The sequence below is a fragment of the Bacillus rossius genome, chromosome 1 (genome assembly GCF_032445375.1).
Source record: "Bacillus rossius redtenbacheri isolate Brsri chromosome 1, Brsri_v3, whole genome shotgun sequence".
Lineage (NCBI taxonomy): Eukaryota > Metazoa > Arthropoda > Insecta > Phasmatodea > Bacillidae > Bacillus > Bacillus rossius.
This window is the reverse complement of record NC_086330.1, coordinates 255181757-255200783: the sequence shown is the minus strand read 5'-3', so window position 1 is coordinate 255200783 and position 19027 is coordinate 255181757. Positions and strand designations below refer to the sequence as shown.

Here is a 19027-nt window from a genome sequence, read left to right as displayed (position 1 = left end):
TCATACACAATACCAGACACTCCACAGCGAACAAACATCTTAAAACCCCACTTTTTGGGCTTACTCTTGATGTATTGACGCCTTGATCCAGCTCTTGTTCCCTTATAGGGGATCATCATCTCATCAATGGAAAACTTACTCTCATGTTCCACTTTCAGGCAATTTTTTTTTTTTAATATTTTTTATTAATTTGTTACATGCCTACCGACGGCATAAGGCCATGGGTGGTAGGCACGAAAAACATAACACTGGTCGTACTTTGAAATAACGATCATTGTTTGTCTGTGTTTTATCTGCAAAGTGAATATTTCTCCTTAGTAACTGGTATCATTTCAGGGACATTATATTGGCTATGGGCGCATATCTCAATTTCTGTGACCAGTAGTCTGTATATGCTGGTAATTTGACAATGCCCATTACAATTTCTATTCCTAAGAAAGATTTGATTTCTTCTTTATTTGTATCAATCAATATGCCAGTTTGTTGCTGTGAGTAAATGTTGTTATTATTTACAATAAGTTCCACTAGCTCTTCACTAAAAAATTTAGTAAAATACTGTAGAGGAGATTGGTTGTTATTAGGTGTTGAAAAATTATCCCTGGGCAAAGTAACTGAATGAAAAAATTCTTCTTGTGTCCATGAATAGTCAATTGATTTTGCCCTTTTTCTTGCTCCATTTTTTTTCCTGTTTACTTCAAGAAATATTTCTGACATCTGTTCAGACTGTGCACCATGTATGTCAGATGAATATGGTGCAGCAACAACAGCTGCACTTATACTAAATGACTCATCTTCAAGTGTTGTATTAGAAACTGACAGAGTTTCATTTGCACGAATGCCAACAACTTCACCTAATTCTTCAAAGGCACCAATATTTTCTAGATGATTTTGTGCTGAAGACATTACAAAATATTCCTCATGAACATTTTTACCACAGGCGACACATGGTCATCGTCACTGCTATCACCTGATTCAACACCTGGGTTTGGAACCAGAATGACAGTATCAGCTTCGTTTTCGACAATGCAATATTGCGCTAGTGCCATTATTCGTCTAGTTCTTGGAAGAAATGCATTACCGCTCTGAAAAAAAAAACATTAAAAAATGTTGTTAGTTTACTGTGCACTAACATACAGAATTTTACAACGAGAAACACAGTCTGCAAAGAACATATTTAGCATTCAGTGTTATTACAGACATAATTTATACTACATGACTAATTCAACAATGAAGCCGAGGAGGAGTCTGACAAATGTGCTAGTGTAGCTTTTTAGGTGGGGATGAAGTGGCAGTATGGGAGGATTCTGTACAAGAGGAAGGGAGAGAAGTGCCTGACAGGTAGTTAAGAATTTTCCCAGATTCACAGTTGACTTAGCCGGGTAGTATCTTGCATTCACCAGGCATAAATAGTGTAAACATTCCTATTGTTGACACATATGTTGTAAAACAAATGAATGTTTCAATATAACGTCATGAAAAAAATGCATCAAATATGACAAGTACAATTTACTTCCAAAATAATTACATATATTTCTGTGTACCACTGAAAATACTCATCACTCGAACAGGTATGAAATAAAACCAAACTTGCATAACTTCGTAGATATTTACATTATGCATGCAAATGTTGAAAAATAACACAATACTATGATAATAAAATAGTAAAGTATCTCCTGAGATACAACCAAAGTTTTCCAACAAACTGGCATTGTATCCTGTAGGACACATCACGAACTTGTTGATTTCTTGGCATTGTATCCCATGAGATACTAATATTGCAATTGCTTCTCAAATTTTTTATAACCTTTGTAACAGTTCTGATATATGATATTTTCATGCATGTAACACTACTTAACACTAAAGAATATAAGAAAATCGAAATAAACTGCACAAAAATAATATATAAACACAAATCTTACCTGAGATGTTGAAGAAGTGCCTCTATCAGTCGCCATATTGTGCAACTATAAACAATTGTTGCTAAAGAAACACTGCTACCAACTGTATATGCCTAGCAATACCAAAGAGCAAAACATAAAATGTCTGCCAATGTCTAATCCTGCCTTGTACATCTATATATATAAAAATTTAGCTTCCGTATGTATTTGGCCGCAAAACTCGGAAAGTATACGATGGTTTGGATTGAAATTTTTTACAGAACATTGCATCTTAACAGAAGAGTGTTTATATGAAATAAAAGTTTGGGAAAATCCACCGGAAAAGTCGGAAAAAAAAGTTTCTATAACTAAATATCATGGTCACCCAACTTAGTTGTGACCACGCTCGACGATGCTGTACCATATTGTCGAAGTTCAAGCACATCAGGCTACTCGACCATTGTGCCTTGACGACTATAATTTACACAAATATGTATGTATATATATATATATATTTCAAGAAAGAATAAAAAACTTTATTTAATTTGAAAGTATATTCTTTCGACTCTATTGATAAAAATATGTTTAAATTAAAAAATACATTTCGTACAATAGATTTGAAAATTAAATAATTCTTATCTTATAGCTTATATCTTATATATTGCTATTATAATTTGTTATAATCACGTACGTTGTTATGATAATTGTTCGTCCAGGAAAATACACCGAGACTCCTTCAAGAACAAAATATAGTATATAATACTATCATACAAGCTGTGGCCAACCAATCTGGTGGATTGTACTTTTTGGATGCTCCAGGTGGAACTGGAAAAACATTCTTAATTTCCTTAATCCTTGCTACGATCCGTTCAAATGGCCATATTGCATTAGCTCTTGCTTCCTCGGGTATTGCTGCAACATTAATGGAAGGAGGTAGAACAGCGCATTCAGCTCTTAAACTATCACTAAACATGCAATGCACAGAAAGTCCAACATGTAACATTTCAAAAACATCAGGAATGGGAAAAGTTCTTCAGACGTGCAAAATCATTGTATGGGATGAGTGTACAATGGCTCACAAAAAGTCATTGGAAGCATTAGACCATACACTGAAATATTTGCGAAATAATCCAGATCCATTTGGGGGAGTGTTGGTGTTACTATCCGGTGATTTCAGGCAAACGCTCCCAGTGATACCTCGCTCAACACCTGCTGATGAATTGCATGCCTGCTTAAAATATTCAAATTTTTGGAGCATAGTAAAAAAAATGAATTTAACCACGAATATGCGAGTTAAACTTCAGAACGATCCAACAGCAGTCATATTTTCAAGACAATTAATTGAAGTTGGTAACGGCACTGTACCTACAAATCCAGAAACAGGAAAAATCAGCTTATCATCTGATTTATGCAACATCGTAGATTCGAAAGAGGAATTAGTAGACAAGGTATTCCAAAACATCGAAACAAAATTAAAAAATCATGCATGGTTGAGCGAAAGAGCCATTCTAGCGGCTAAAAATGTTGACGTACACGATATGAACAATAGTATTATAAACAGAATCGAAGGTGAAACAATGACATACAAATCTATTGATTCAGTAGTGCATCAAAATGAAGCAGTGAACTTTCCAACGGAATTTCTCAATTCACTCGATGTTCCAGGATTACCACCACATATTTTGAATATGAAAATTGGTGTGCCAATTATATTGCTTCGAAATATCTGTCAGCCTAAATTATGTAATGGTACACGATTAGTAGTTAAAAAATTAATGGATAATCTTATTGAAGCAACAATTTTGATTGGACTTCATAAAGGTGAAGACGTATTACTTCCACGAATGCCACTTATTCCGACAGATATGGCGTTTGAGTTCAAACGACTTCAATTTCCAATACGCCTTGCGTTCGCTATGACCATCAATAAAGCACAAGGACAATCTTTGCAAGTGTGCGGTTTGAATTTAGAAAATGAATGCTTCTCTCATGGACAGTTATATGTCGGGTGCTCCAGAGTCGGTAAACCATCTGATCTATATGTTTATGCAAAAAATGGGAAAACAAGGAATGTAGTCCTTCCATTAGCTTTACAATAAAAATATTTAAGCTAAACACATTTTTATTTCTTCTTTTACATTCCACAGCCATGCACAGTAAAATATTAAATTAAACAATGAATTAATATTAAACTGTGCCACAGCAAAGCGTGGCCGGGTTTAGCTAGTAGAGTATATAACAACACATTAAAAAATGAATTTTTTTTAAACATATCTCCACAGATATACTGCCAAGTTTAGGGTTTTAAGTAGCTAGTAGAAAAATAATAATGTGAATTTCACTATGATACCCAAAAGCAAAAAGATTTGAATATATTGTGCTCTAAGCTTAATGCTGTAGCATTCAGGTAAATATGTTAATCTATGTTATTTCATTAGTCCTGAAATAGTAGGAGCACGGGATGTGCACTCATTAGAGAGATGCTTGAACAACGTTTTGTTTGTGTGCACGGCCGTAAGAGCGCTAGTGTGCTCACTGCTCAATGTTTGTTTACGATTTGTTGCCAAGACTCATTTGTAATGGCAGCAATTTTTCTTTCGTATTTTTGTTTAGGACTTTAGGTTCTTTGCGTGCTACTTGCTTATTGCATCGTAGGTGAAAACTGGAAAATATCTGGCGTTTATTTATTTAATTATTTAGTGGTCATATTTTCATTGAGGTAAGATTGTTAAATTGAGTATAAAATTACGTATTAAGTAAAATACAATGCCACCACGTGTACAAAAATGCTGTGTGCCTAGTTGCGATGATAAATTTGCTGTTAGACACCGCTTCCCAGTTTACGAAGAAACTGTATACAATGAATGGATACAGAGAATAAACGTCGAGAAGCTGAAAACTCTCCACCCTCTTAATGCTGTAGATGTGATTGCAAACTTCAATAGTAAGGCTAGCTTGTGACATAGGTGGTTTTAGCATAAATAGCTACTTAGGTCATTCTTCCACCAATGTTTATACGGTTAGTACTGTGCACGGCCACAACAGCGCTGCAAATAGCGTTCTAGCTGTTATTCAGAGAGTGGCCTTTCTATCCCTCCCTCTCTTTTCTATGAGTAGGAGACAAAGTGTGTCTATGATTGAAAATACAGACTATTTGAAATATTAAATGTGTAAAATAAAATTTTGTTTGTTTCTGGTTATGTACTGGTAAAAAGGAAAATTTTTTATGACCACATCCAGCTTAAAAAAAAACACAGGAAATGTTAGGCTATGGACAAAATGTGAACATTGTACAAGTTGTTAGTCACATTCAACCACCACCATGTACACACAATTGTAACTTACTTTCTGCATTAATCAATAGCACTACAGAAGTTGTGACTTGCGACTCGCAACTCAAAAACGAAATAACCGAATGTAAATACAAATAGAAGGGCTATATTAAAGTGGAAAATTTTTGTGAATTTGTCAGATGAGTGACTAGCTAGAGTTAAAATTGTAAATATGAGCTATTTCATCACAGTTTTTTAAATTATCATTTTTTTAGCTTCGCTGTTATCATAAAATTCAATTAATTGTGCCATCTGTGAAAATGTCCTACCTACATCCATTTATTATACAGTCAAACCTCTCTGAAACGACCCTTCACGGATCCCAGGAATAGGGTCGTAATAGAGGGGGGGGGGGGGGTTCGTAATAGATGTTTTCCGAAATTTTCAGTTCATTTCAACCCCCCCCCCCCTCCCCTTTCCCAAACCGCTACTCGCTAAGAAACCAGCCCCACCATGGCAGGATGCTGTCATTCACATTGCTAGACGGCTTTGCCTTTAACCCACTTTAACCTTGACAAGTCCGTTGCCCTACAGGCCACCTCTAAAGAAAATATGTCAAAAGACAGTTTATTTTTACTGGTTAGTTTACATTTACGTTTTCTGCTTGCCATAGTTAAATACACTAGAACCCCGCTGTCACGAACCCCGGATTTAACTAAGCAGTGATTTTACGAATACATTCTCGGGAACCGTCAAAAAATTGGACATTTTGACCAAAATGTGAAAATCAGAAAGAAAAAAAAAACGAAATGAAAGATCATTAAAATCTGTTAATTTTAACACACAGCGTATTTTTGTGTCAGCTTTAACACTTTCAATAATGTTCATGTAAGAATAACAAAAAAATAATGGGACATTTCCTTTAAAATATGGCAGCTGTAGGTTCTGCAACGCGAGTGGGCGCACACGAAGCTCGCCCGGCTGGCTGGCGGCAGCGGCTTCATGACGCATAAGCTCACCCCTCCCTCCCCTCATTCACATTCTTCAAGGCTAGCTCATCCCTCCCAGACACACAAACCATCTAGTGTCCTCCCTTATAACACCCCAACTTCGCTCTCCTTTGAAAAACCTTCAGTGAGAAATGCTCATTTCACCCTCCCTTCTCCCGTAAAATTGGGCTATTATGAATGGTGTATTAAAGCGGTGAGGGAGGGGTCAAAATATGTCACTTTTCACACCAAGTTTGAGTTCAGTCATCTCTGGCAAGGAATTTACAAGCTTTCAAACTTAAATATACAGTAGAATCCCGCTGATGCGACCCCTCACGGTTTCCGGAAAAACGGACTTATAAATGGAATGGTCGCAATAGAGAATTCGGGCCAATTTTTACCCTCCCCCCCCCCCCCTCCCCCAAAATACATAAAAAATCGCCTTTGTTCATATAGATTTCATATTCAAATAGTCTATGGTGTAAAAGTGACAACTTTTTAAATTCATATTACAGTATTTAAATAGCACGATGTCTCCCGAAAAAAACGATACCCTAGAAAGCAATATTGGAGCTTTTGTTGCCGAGAAAAAAAAATTTCAACACAGTGCAGCGTGTCCATTTTCGCCATCTTTGTATAGAAAAAACAGACGATTTAGTGTTGAAATGATAACTTTTTATTAAAGGTTTATTATGTCTCTTGCGGCTGTATTAGTGTGGCGTTTGAAAGGTTGTGTCCTGTGACAACGGGTGGTCTGGGGGCGCTTATCGCTCTGGTCCGTCCGGCTGACGTGCAGGAATGCGAGAAGTAGGTTAAGTGCGTGTGTGTGCGTGTGTGTGAGATAGAAAGAGAGAAAGAAAGAGAAAGTGTGAAAAGGGGGGAGGGGGGGGCTGGCGACCAGCAGCATCGTTAGCTAGCGAGAGAGTGACGGTAAATGTCGACCTTCACTACTTCTGCTTGCTTCAGGGCTCACTCTCATTTATCTCTGTCTCCCCCTCCCACAAACACACTTTCTGACAGGGCTCGCTCTCTCGTTACCTTCTTTATCTTATCTCACGCACACTTGAAGCACCTAATACTTCGACACGGGACTGGGACGGCAATAGACGCGCGCGCAGATACTATTAGGTGCTGCGCACAGTTTACCGGTATTGGCTAGCGTGGACAGTCTAGAGGGGTGGTATCTATTTTTAGCAGTCTTTTGTATGCCTGCCTGCTTACAGTACAGCACTCGCCAAGATAAATGTGAACACATAGCGCCCAACAAAGTGTAATGGCTCGTCTACAATAGCAATGTCCTAAACTGTGTCCGAAGGACACTCGTCGCTGATTGGTCCACGTGACTCTCTGACGTCATGCATCAAGTGGGGGAAGGTCCGAACCTACCTGGTCCGAAGACATTCGTCAATTTGAACTTTTTGTCCCAACCTGTGTACTTCGGACATAGAAAAAGAACAGAACACTCACGATATTAGAATTTCCGGTTCCCGTTTGAAAACGTGGTGCTTTTTTTGTTATTGAAGGAAATGGAAGGTGTAAGTCACTTATAACTTACATAACTTTCATAAGTTAAATCTCAAACTACAAAGCATCAAAACAATAAACAAAAACATTTTGTTTGGCACATTTACTGCGCTCTGGTAGCAACTTTAGAAATCAATACATTCGGACATCGGACATCGCAATTGTGGACAGGGCAGTTTTCGGTGAGAAAATGTGACGTCACTCACATTCGGATAAGGACACAGACCACGCACAGGTTCGGACTATTGTAGACGGGCCTTAACAGACTTGTTTTTCAGCCGATTTTACTAAAATTTTCGACTTTCTCTGCTCAAATTTTTCACGGTTCCTCAAAAATTGGTTATATTAACGGAATGGAAAGGAATATACCGAATAAAATCAAGCTGCTGTCACCAAACAAAGCATAAAACGGCCAAATGCGTGGTCGCTTTGTTATTGCTCGCGCGAGAGGTGAGACGTGGAATGTTAGAAGAAAGATAAATGCTGGGGAGACAGACGGCAGCCAGTGTGTTTCCTGGGTGGGGAATAAGTGGCGTAGCTTTTTTTTTTTATGCTGGGTCAAGCAATTTTTTTTCTATCAACCCACGGGAAAAGATAATTGCTTGAGCTGTCAAAATAAACATCGCTGCGGCAGTTAAAACAAGTCGGCACTCGGCAAGAGAAACGCAGTAACACGCTACTCATCACAAGAAACTTATTTTCTGTCCGATTTTCTTCGGATTTTCGGCAATTTTTTCACGGTTCCTCGAAATCGGGTTGTAATAGAGAGGTGGTCGTAATAAATGGGGTCGCAACAAAAAGGTTTTACTGTAAATTGATTTGGGCCTACAAAATAAAAATGATAAAATATTTTCTTTATGAAAATTATAGACATTATGGAGTTCTTAAACCTCAATACCCTATCTCCTATTTCCACTTTGATTTTTTCTTGCCTGTAATTTTCTCAAACGGAACTACTCTATCCTGCCTAGCTATTAATAACATCTGTTGTCTCATTTTTTAAATATTTATTTTTAAAAATGTAGAAGTAGTAAAGAAAAAGAAAATAAGTTAAATGATTATGTTTTTATTTTACTTAGTATAGTTTATGTCTTGTTGGCAATGTCGTTAGGAATGTAAACATACATATACATATACATTATACAGTGAAAGCTCTTTAGTCTGGCATTCCTTGTTACAGCAAGTTCTGTATTTCAGCACCGATCCAGCTACGTGCATTCAGATTTTTTAGGGGGATTCGGGCATTTGAAATCCCACCAATAATTGAAGAAAATGAAAATTGATGTACTTATATTTTCAATATAATGATTAATTGTTGGAGTTGTATTGTTAATACTCTTAATTTATACAACTAATTTGTTAAAAAAAACTGGTATTTTTAAAAATGAATGAAATATGCAGTCGTGGTGGATTAGAATGACTCATGTAACACTACTCGGGTTGCCCGCCCACCTAGACGTGTCACACCCTGGCACAATGGCTTCTTTGTTCTATACTCGCCCCTTTCTTACCTTGCAGTGCTGATTTTCTACTGGCTTGTCACACCATCTCTCCGTTCCCACACTTACAGCTATCTGAGCTGTGCGAGGCATGCTCAGAATGCATCGCTCCACACACTAAGTTGTCCAGGCCCAGCTCTGTTTAACTTACTCATATTTTTTACTCCTGAGTAGTTCCTTGTTTACTTTTTTATGGTATGATTTAATTCCCAAGATGTGTTTATATTGAAATAAATTTTTACCTCCATAAAATATTCTTCACCTTCATTATAAGAAGCCATGCAGTGTCTGTGGTACTACTTATGCTTTACTCAGTAAAGGATATTACTGCCAAAATTATTTTCTGTTTCAGTAGTGTACTTTTATTTTGTAGTAATGAGCCACAAATATGGACTTCATGCTAGCCCAAATCATTATTTATAATTTTTCTTTTGTTCACAATTAAAGATCATGTTTGCCCTTTTATGAAATTGTTTTATTTGGGTGATGTGTACCTTCTAAAAATAGTGTATATTTCATTAAAAATTCTATGAATGTTACATTTGAAGCCTTTTAAAATTATTTCACACACTCATTTCTCTGAAACTTTATCGTAACTGGGTGTTTTTTGCTCAGTTTTTGCAACAAAAATACCTTTAATACACCTTTCATTGCTGACTTTTGGTCTGGCTGGTAAAATGAATTATAATTTTAACAATAAAATCACTTATTTTCTTACTGAATATTACTTTGCACTGGCTGTTTGCCAGAAGTTCGACATTATTTGGAAGAGGTCCTGAATTAAAACAAATTAATGTTTCGCTAATGTTTTTCGAAGAAATCACTAAATGATAATAGTAAAACTCCAACACAATTAAAGGCATCATTAGTCTTATGTATGGCAAGCACATCAGCTTTGCAGATTATTTAAATGAACGTTGTCTAATTAGGCATTCTATGGTTAGACACATTTTGTAATCCAGCCCCAATTGAGCTGTTCAATTGGGGTGGATCCCAGCTGTTGACCTCTGCTGTGCTGCCGTTGCTTTTAGTTTGCTTAGAGTTTATTGTTATTTTCAGGGTTTTCATTTCAGTATATTGTTTCCTATCTTCTAGTGCAAGGATCGTCAGACCTTCGAGTGAGATGAGCCAAATAATAAATGAACAGTTTCTCCAATTTTGTAGAGAGTTGTAACATGTATTTTCTCTGTATCTACATGGAATTTTTAGATAATAAAAAATAGATAAAATCAAAATATTTTATTCACAAATTCAACATAAAAGTCTTAAAAATAAAGGCTAGGTACTTAAGGAAAAAAAACACGTAATTGTAAAAAATATGGCCGTCGTTAGTAGAGCTCTACTGATAAAACAAAAAAACTTAAATATTTTTAATTAATTACTATAATAAAAGCACCTGGGCTTTGTAAAAATTTTTACTTTGTTTAACTGTGACCTTGCATACATCACTTTCAGAAGCAAGTAACTACTTATTTTCAATTTTATGTGTGATTGTAAGTTGTTGCTAATTAATTCTTTAATTTATTTTTTATTTGATTCATTGAAGAGAATGTTTGTTCACATGAATAGATGGAGCCAAAGATTGTTATAATAGCAAATGCTAGGCTTTTTGTTGTGTCATAGGTTTCAGGTTTACTATTACATGTAGGGGTGCGAGCGCACAGGTTGAGGACATGCCTTGTGATTGTGCCGTTTGAGTTGGTTTGGCGCTGTGGCACCGCAGTGAGTTGTAGAGCCGTAAAATCCTATGAAAAGAGCCAATGATTATTGGAAAAAGCCTAACTTTCATCTGCATTATTCTTTTTACATAGTAGCCTATAATAGCTTGTTTTAAACACCATTGTATATATATATATATATATATATATATATATATATATATATATATATATATTAATTTTCCTTTGGTATTTCTGTTAAAACTATTTTAACATGCATATAATAATCCAGCAGAATTGTTTATCCGATACGACAATGGTCTCGAACATGCTGTATTAAAGAGCTGGAAGGAATCAACCAATGCCCATATCATGGAAATTAAACCTTCCCAGCAATTGCCTAGAGTGCTCTTATAATAAAGTTACCTTTCCACATGTGTTTCAACAACAAAAAGAAATGTCTTTGACTACAAACATACAGGTTTGATTAATTTTTTGAGGACGGTTTATTAGTAATTGTTCATAGTCAATTAATTAGGAATACCCTCTGGGCAGTAGAGTTTACAAAAGTAACATAATAGTTTTTAACAATCAAATGATCAAGAGAACGACTAGCATCACCAATAGTGCTACTGTAGATTCTTATTGGAGAACAGGAAATTAGAATTATAACTAACAACTTTAGGCCAAGTTATTTTTTTTATTTATTTACATAATATAAATTTGAAAATATAACAATGAAATTATGTTTTGAATATTGTATGGTTAGTGCTTGAGACAGTTTTAGAAGAAAATTAAAACATTTTTTAAAAATCTGTTGTAGTGCATTTTGTTACTGGTGTTTTAACTTTAACCCCCTTAGGCAATTCTTTTCTAACAGTTGTAACATTTTGTTTTAGACACTCCAGATAAGAAAAAAACAAATATAACTGCTGGAAATTATAAAAAAACACCCTCGTTACCATTTAAGGGATCTGTGGCCATCATGCGTACTCCTAGAACCTACAAGCAGACTGATTCTCAGAAAATGGTTTTGACTAAGCCCTCAAACACACTACCAAAAAAGCAAGATAAAGACAAGGTGAAATCAACACATTTGTCAAAAGTGTCTGATGCTGGGAAGGCGGCAGCTGTCAAAGAAAAAATGGCGGACTCCTGCAATAGAGTTCAAGATTGTGAAGCAGAAGCTAAGACCAGCATCAGTAGACTTGGCAGAGCACGAACCAAAACTCGGACCCTCAGTCCAACAGAGGTTAAAGCATTGAGAAATATTGTCGCCAAAAATGTGGAGCATCGCAAAAACCAGGATTTTTCTAGTACCCTGTCGTCGTCAAAGCTGAGTTCGCCAAAACAGGTTGCAGAAGTGGAGCGAGTGGGAACTGTGAGCTTGGGTGTTGAGGCAGATGACAAGGCTGAAGATGATTACTCAGAGGATTTCGAGGTATTGTATTCTTCTTATTCACCACTTCTTAAGTTTTTGTGAATAATAATTAATAGATTATTGCACAAGGTTATATCTCATGCTGCCATGAACATTCTGTGATCTAATTAACATTTAAATATTTAGCCTGCAAACATTATATATTTAGTAATTGAAACACTTGTGAGTTTATACGCGTCACAGTTAACGTATCTTAGGAAGGTTGAGGTAACATATAGAGTATGTTAGCTTGCTCTGTGTCAGGAAGGGCATGAGCTCAATTACTCATTGTAGCTCAAAATGTTCATATCTTGCTTCAGGGCTGTTTATGTTTAGTAATTTAGCATGTCAACTTTCTGCCTTGCAGCCTTTCATAATGAAAGTTAGAGACTTAAATATCTGTCCAAAAAAGATATACTAGGTCTCTTGTGTCTTATTTACCAAACACCCATTAGTTTCTGTAAGCAAAAATTTAAAATATACGAGTGATGTGGGTTGATGGTTGGTGCAGGTATCCATGATTAATATATCCAAGATTTATTCATAACTTTAAAAATGAACAACCACATGCAGCATTCTCTTATTAAAGCTAGAAGTGTCCTGGAGAAGGAAGTTACTGAGTAGTTAGTATCATTTTGAAAATTACTGTTATCTAAAATATTATTTTTGATGTAACTATATATTTGCAAAGTTTTTGGTATATGAATATTTGTATTTACAAAATATTGCTGGCATGGGCATAGATCCTGGGGGGAGGGGGGGCATAGGAATTAAGAAGTCCTTCACTTGCAAAAGCATGACTGCGAAACGGGTTTGATGTTGAAACAATGTTTTATTGAAATATTTCTGTATATTTTAAATTTTTCTGCTTATTACATGCATGTAAGTCAAAATAAGGGCAGTATACAACATATAAACACAGTATCCAGAGATGTCTTGTGTCGGTTAACCCCATAGGCAAAACTCTTGACCCGTGCGGCCCCCTCTGAATATTTCCACAGGCCCCTCTTGCGAATCTTACAGATTTGCGTCCCTGTTTGCAGGTATAAATATGAATACACAGGATGTCCATAAAATAATGTCCCAGTTTCAATGGTATAACTGTTAAATTTAGTCTATTTACAACAATTAAAACATCAAATTGAAGGTAAACTAACCTAGTTTTTTCCCCACAAATTTTCAATATGTGCACCTTTAGTTATACGGTACACATCCAACCTAAAGTCCAATTCTTCCCACACTTTGGTTAACACGTGATGGAAGCATTGACTACTTCAGTTGTGTGTCTCAACTCTGGCAAATCATTAGGTAGCGGTGGAACGTAGACACAATCTTTCATAAATCCCCAAAGGAAAAAATCACATGGTGTTATGTCAGATGAACTTGGAGGCTAGCAAAAAAGAGCTCTTGTCGTCTGACCATTACGACAAATGCAGCGGTCAGGGACTTTGACGTTCAATCACTCTCGTACTAAGAGATTTTAATGGGGAGGGGCTCCGTTATGTTGCTAAGTAAAGTTTACAGGTTCAACTTCTACTAATTGAGGAAAGAGCCATTCTTTCAACATATCCAGATAAGCTACCCTGTTCAGCGAAACAAAATGGTCTGTACACTTGACATCGGGACACAGTGCAGAAAACGTTTAATTTTAGGGAATCTCTTTAGTGTTCTACAAGGTCATGACGATGTTCTGACCCCCAGATAGGAACATTGTGGGTATTTAACTTCCCATTTTGATAAAAAGTTGACTCATTGCTGAACTCCACATGATCAAGAAAGTCATCTCTCCGCTCAAACACTTGGAAGTTCATAGTTACAACGTACACCATAGTCACCTGGCTTTAAATCGTGTAGCAACTATAACCGGTATGGACGCATGTGTAAACGTGTTCTTAAAACCTTCCACACACTCGTCTTTTGCAACTGAAGTTCAAGACTTGCTTTCCGAACAGATTTGTTAGGACTACGCAGGTAAGATATTAAACTTTAAACGAAACACATGTTGAACTGAAATTACAGATTCACTCTTAGAAAATTGCAGAACACAAAATGCTTTACACTCAGGAGTTGCCATTTTGCATAGGTGGCACTGCAAGTGAGAAAACAATAAAGCAGTATTTGTGCATGCGCTTATCTAAAACTGTTTGAGTTACTTATTATTTTTGACCTTGAACCAACACTCTACAATGCTTGTTGATACTATTAAAATTTATATCTTGTACATTCTTTTATGGACATGAATAAACAAATGAAATATTTGTATTTGCATATTTATATTCCTAAATACAGTGGACGCCCTAAAATCTGGCTAATTTGAAGGGGTTTAAGATGAAAAAAAAATTGATTTTTTTTAATTAAAAAAATTATTTATGATGTCTTGACCCTATTATGAAGATTTTTCATGATTTTTTGCTTGTAAACGTGTTAATGGCTGTGTTACATGATAACTTAATGTTTATAGAGATGTATTTACTACACACTGTTGCATACTGTAATTATTCTGCTAATCTGCTAATCTGAAAATATGGTAATCCAAACATGTCTCAGCCCCAATTAGTTTAGAATAGCAGGATTTTAGTGTATGTACAAATATTCACATTCATGTTTTTGTATTTGCAAATTTGTATTCATCCATCAGTAAAAACGTGAATTTACTATCTTCATGAACATGAAATCTGTTTAAGGGAGATGTTGGGTTTGTACAACAGCTGGTATTTTGTCTGGGGGGTAAGAGCAGTTTTATTTCCATCACTGCTGACTGAATCAATGTTAAGAATGATAGAGAAAATAGCCTTGGCATACAAATGATTCAAAGGCTGCCATATGTACAATGGAATAGCTTCACCGTTACATCAAATACACAGCGGGTACAAATTGACACAAACAAAATGGTTGCTACTAACATGCACAATGATAACAACTTTAAGGTTTTTGGGGTAAAACTTGGGAACATTAATTTGTAACTGGAAGATCAAAGTGGTATAGGCATGGATGATGGTGATGAGACCAAGACCTGGGTGTCAGTTGATGACATCACTGCACAATTACCCTCCCATACATTGTCTCTTTGCACAAGCTGTGACTTCCCAAGTATTCTAAGAAGCCTCTTGGCTGCCCAAAATGTAGTGTTTTATGGCGAATGACAAGAAGCCCGAAAACTGCAAAGGTGATAAGAGTAGACAGGAAAATCTTTGGTCAGACCAGTATAAATGTGATGAAACAGCCTTTATGATCAAATGAAAGGTAATTTCGTTGGAAGGAAACGTGGGTGAATTGCAAGAACAATTAAGTAAGAGACATTATCTAAGTGATAATTTTTTGAAATGTAAAAGAATATCTAACTTTTGCGAAGACAGGAGCCGAAGCAATCAATGAACTTCAGGGAGTGAGCAAAGCAGGACACACACTTGTTCGGCTTGGCTCAACTCGGCACGGCACTGGCCGTCTCTGAGTAGAACACGTAAATGTCCTCGCACTTGATCGACATTTCTCGGGCCATTCCTTCAGTCACTCACAACTGATGAGGAAACAGGTCATTGTATTGTGAATTAGTGGTTCATCTTATTAAAATTAAAATGGTTATGATGAAGACGATTGATCATGGTTGTGTGTGATGAGTTAACTAAATGTTCACGAAGCTTCTGGGTTCTTAATTTAAATTTTAAGAGAAATGAGCACAATGAATCTGTCCATCTCTTTACAGCGAAAACTGCCAAATAAACGTCATGGAAAGGCAGTAACACATGAAGAGCGTAGTAGGTAAATGTATATTTGTGTGCCTAGAACTAGGTACAATGAATTTAAAAAAATTTTCATAGTGGTACTTAACATTTTCACTAGGAATTAATTTTCTTTTTAATATTGTAAATTTTAGTTTTAAAACAAAACTATACCATTTTATTTAAAAGAAGCACCAGTGTAATTTATTAACATACCTAAAAAAAGTTTTTTTAATGCCACTGTCTATTTAATTTCAACATTTGTTTGGATATTGAATGTTTGTAAATTTATTGTCAAAGAGCTTAAATACAGTTGTGCAGGCTCCATAATCATTTTGTAGCAGTGTGTTCACTTGCTGTGGCATATCTTGTGGTGAGAAGAGATGGGTAAATAGAACTAATTGTGTTGATGTTGAGCGATTACATTTTTTATCTCATTCTCTGTCACAAATTATAAGTGTCAATTGAGAGAAAGATCAACTTCAAATATTTTTAACAACACATTTTGAGTGAATAGGCGATGGCATAATGCAATGCATTTACATAAAGTTTGAATGCGTCATTAACTAGTTGCATTACGTCTTACCTTCAGTCAGCTGCGAGATTGAAAGATATGTTTAAGAATAATCAATAGACAATATTAATTTTTGAACTTTAAAATATTCCTTGGCTTGACAGATGCTATATAATATTTATAATATATAGTCTAGATTAAAAATTATTTTAACATAATGGAATATTTTGTATCCCCAGTATACTAAATATTTTTCTTGCCCAGTTACAATATTTAGGATTTTTAAATGTCTTCCATATTAAGTGATAGTGATTTCACATATTCTAAAAGAGGATTTATTTGTTTATTCTTGTTTATGGCAAAGCAAAATAAAAATTTGTAAAACATTACGCAACCAGGTGAGGTAAGGTGAAATCCAAATAATAGCATTTTGCATACCTAGTGGTCATTGCTCTGCATTAATAAAGGTTTCGTGGGAATCTATGCTTCATTTGCTGGCTTGGTTTGACCCCTTAAATATGTTCTTGATTTCTTTGAGTTGATCGCAACCGCAGGACGGTGATTGGTGGGTAGGTGGAGGGATTAGTAATAATTTGCACCAAATGAAAAACTAGTTTTTGATTTTGTAAACTTGTGTCTGCTCCATGTTTTCTGTGTTCATCGGGCTGGGCAGAGATTGCAGTGCACTGCTTGTATCAATTATTATTCATAGGCTATGATTTTGTGTGCAAAATATAACCATAATCATAAAAAAAGTGGGTGCTATTACTTATGTACGCGCGTGAGAAGTTATACTTCTTTGGCATCATTAAAAAATAGTTTTTAATTGCATGCAAATAATTAATTACAATAAAATAATAAAAGGGCTGGAAAAAGATAGTCAACACAGTCAATAAAGTTCAGTTTAAATTTGAAAAATTAAATAAATACAATTTAGAGAAATATAAATATATATGACATAATTTGTACTAAATATTATATGATTCTTAATATTAAATATTTATTATTGAATATTTAATATTTTAAATGAAAATAAATAAATTTAATAATAAATTAAAAAAAATAATTTAAATTAATTTATTTTTAAATATTTATTATTTTCTTAATTTAATATTCACTTTTCATCAGACTTAATGAGTGGTTTAGCGGGCAGCTTCAACCTGTTAATTTTGTGTTACAGTGATGCGCACATTTTAAAATTTCACTCATAATTTTTTCATAACGCGCCTAAAGAAGTATAACTTCAAAAAAAGTAAAAAAAAATACCTACTGCCGAGTTTTGAACCACGGCCCTTCAGCATATTGACCGCACAGTATAACCACTGCTCTGACAGAAGGTTACGAGGAAAATGTGTATTATATTTGATGTAATACCAAAATAATGTGGTTTTTTTTAAACCTTGGAATTTACTCTTTACTGTGACTATTTTAGTTTACCAAAATAAATTCCATGGTAATTTCACTATCATAAAGTTTCATTTGGCACACCAATACGTTTGGTATGTCCCCTAATGTGGGTTTATGTTCATACACGTGAGTCCGCCATCTTCCTTTGAAAATGTTTTTACATGGTGCACGCGCAGCTTCAACCTGTTAATTTTGTGTTACAGTGATGCGCACACATCTTAAAAATATGTAAGTTGTGCATGAGCCACAACAAAAGAGATTCCAAAAACATGAGCCTTGTGGATTCTATGTCCAGATTCTTTAAATGGTTTGCTGTGAACATACTACACACAATATGAGGTTAAATTAAAGTCTATAAAACTTTACAATTAAATAAACAGTGCAAATTAACAAGGGTTGCTGAGTATTTCCTCCAGTTTGTATAGTATAGAAAATTTACTCATTATAAAATGTCTCCACTAAAACTGATATTACTACTAATCAGTGAAAAGAAAGAAAACTCTGCATTCGAATTTATCATGTCCCAGCGTACATTACAAACGGAACTAGTATGATTATCTCAATATACAGTGAAACTGTTAGAATACATGACTAGATCTAAAACCCTTAGTTTGAGTGTTTAAAAAAAAAACCACCACCGACTACGTGGTTGCTGGCGACATAATACCTGCCTCTTTCTCGTTGTGGCATCTGGTGTTCCCGGCTCTGCCGTCTTCTCCAGCGGGCGCTGAACTTTTAGTTGTTACTCACCAGTCTTTATAGCAAAGAATATTCTTAATTCTGCTCTCCACAGGTATGCTGGTAGTCTGTACACCGGGTTTGAGTTCAGGTGCCATGTTGCAATCAATCACTGAGAAAGTTTCAGAACCTCGCTCAAGCTTCCCGTGTCCCCTAAGCCACAGGCGAATTGAGAAGGTTCGCTCTGCAATCACTGCAGGTTGCGTCCAATCAGGGATACGTCAAAATACACATGGTAAACTTCTTGAAGAACAAACATATGGGTTGGTGAAAACCACCGGTAACAGGCTGTTAGGAAAAATAATAATTGTAGAATTTGAACTACTCTGATTCATAATTTCATAAACAGATCACAGAAGGCTATATGAAAAATGTTGAGAAACGGTTCACCCAAATTTTAGATTCTAATT

The 19027-nt window shown here is 35.5% G+C and overlaps 1 protein-coding gene across 5 annotated transcripts in view; it reads left to right on the top strand.

The window, feature by feature from the left end:
• The window catches only part of LOC134527486 (cytoplasmic dynein 2 intermediate chain 1), a 266130-nt gene that overhangs the window by 22494 nt on the left and 224609 nt on the right, over positions 1–19027 (top strand). For all 5 annotated transcript variants that reach the window (XM_063360204.1, XM_063360205.1, XM_063360203.1 and 2 more), the window contains exon 3: positions 11719–12260. In XM_063360204.1, the coding sequence (XP_063216274.1) occupies positions 11719–12260 (542 nt within the window). The remainder of the gene's footprint in view (positions 1–11718; positions 12261–19027) is intronic.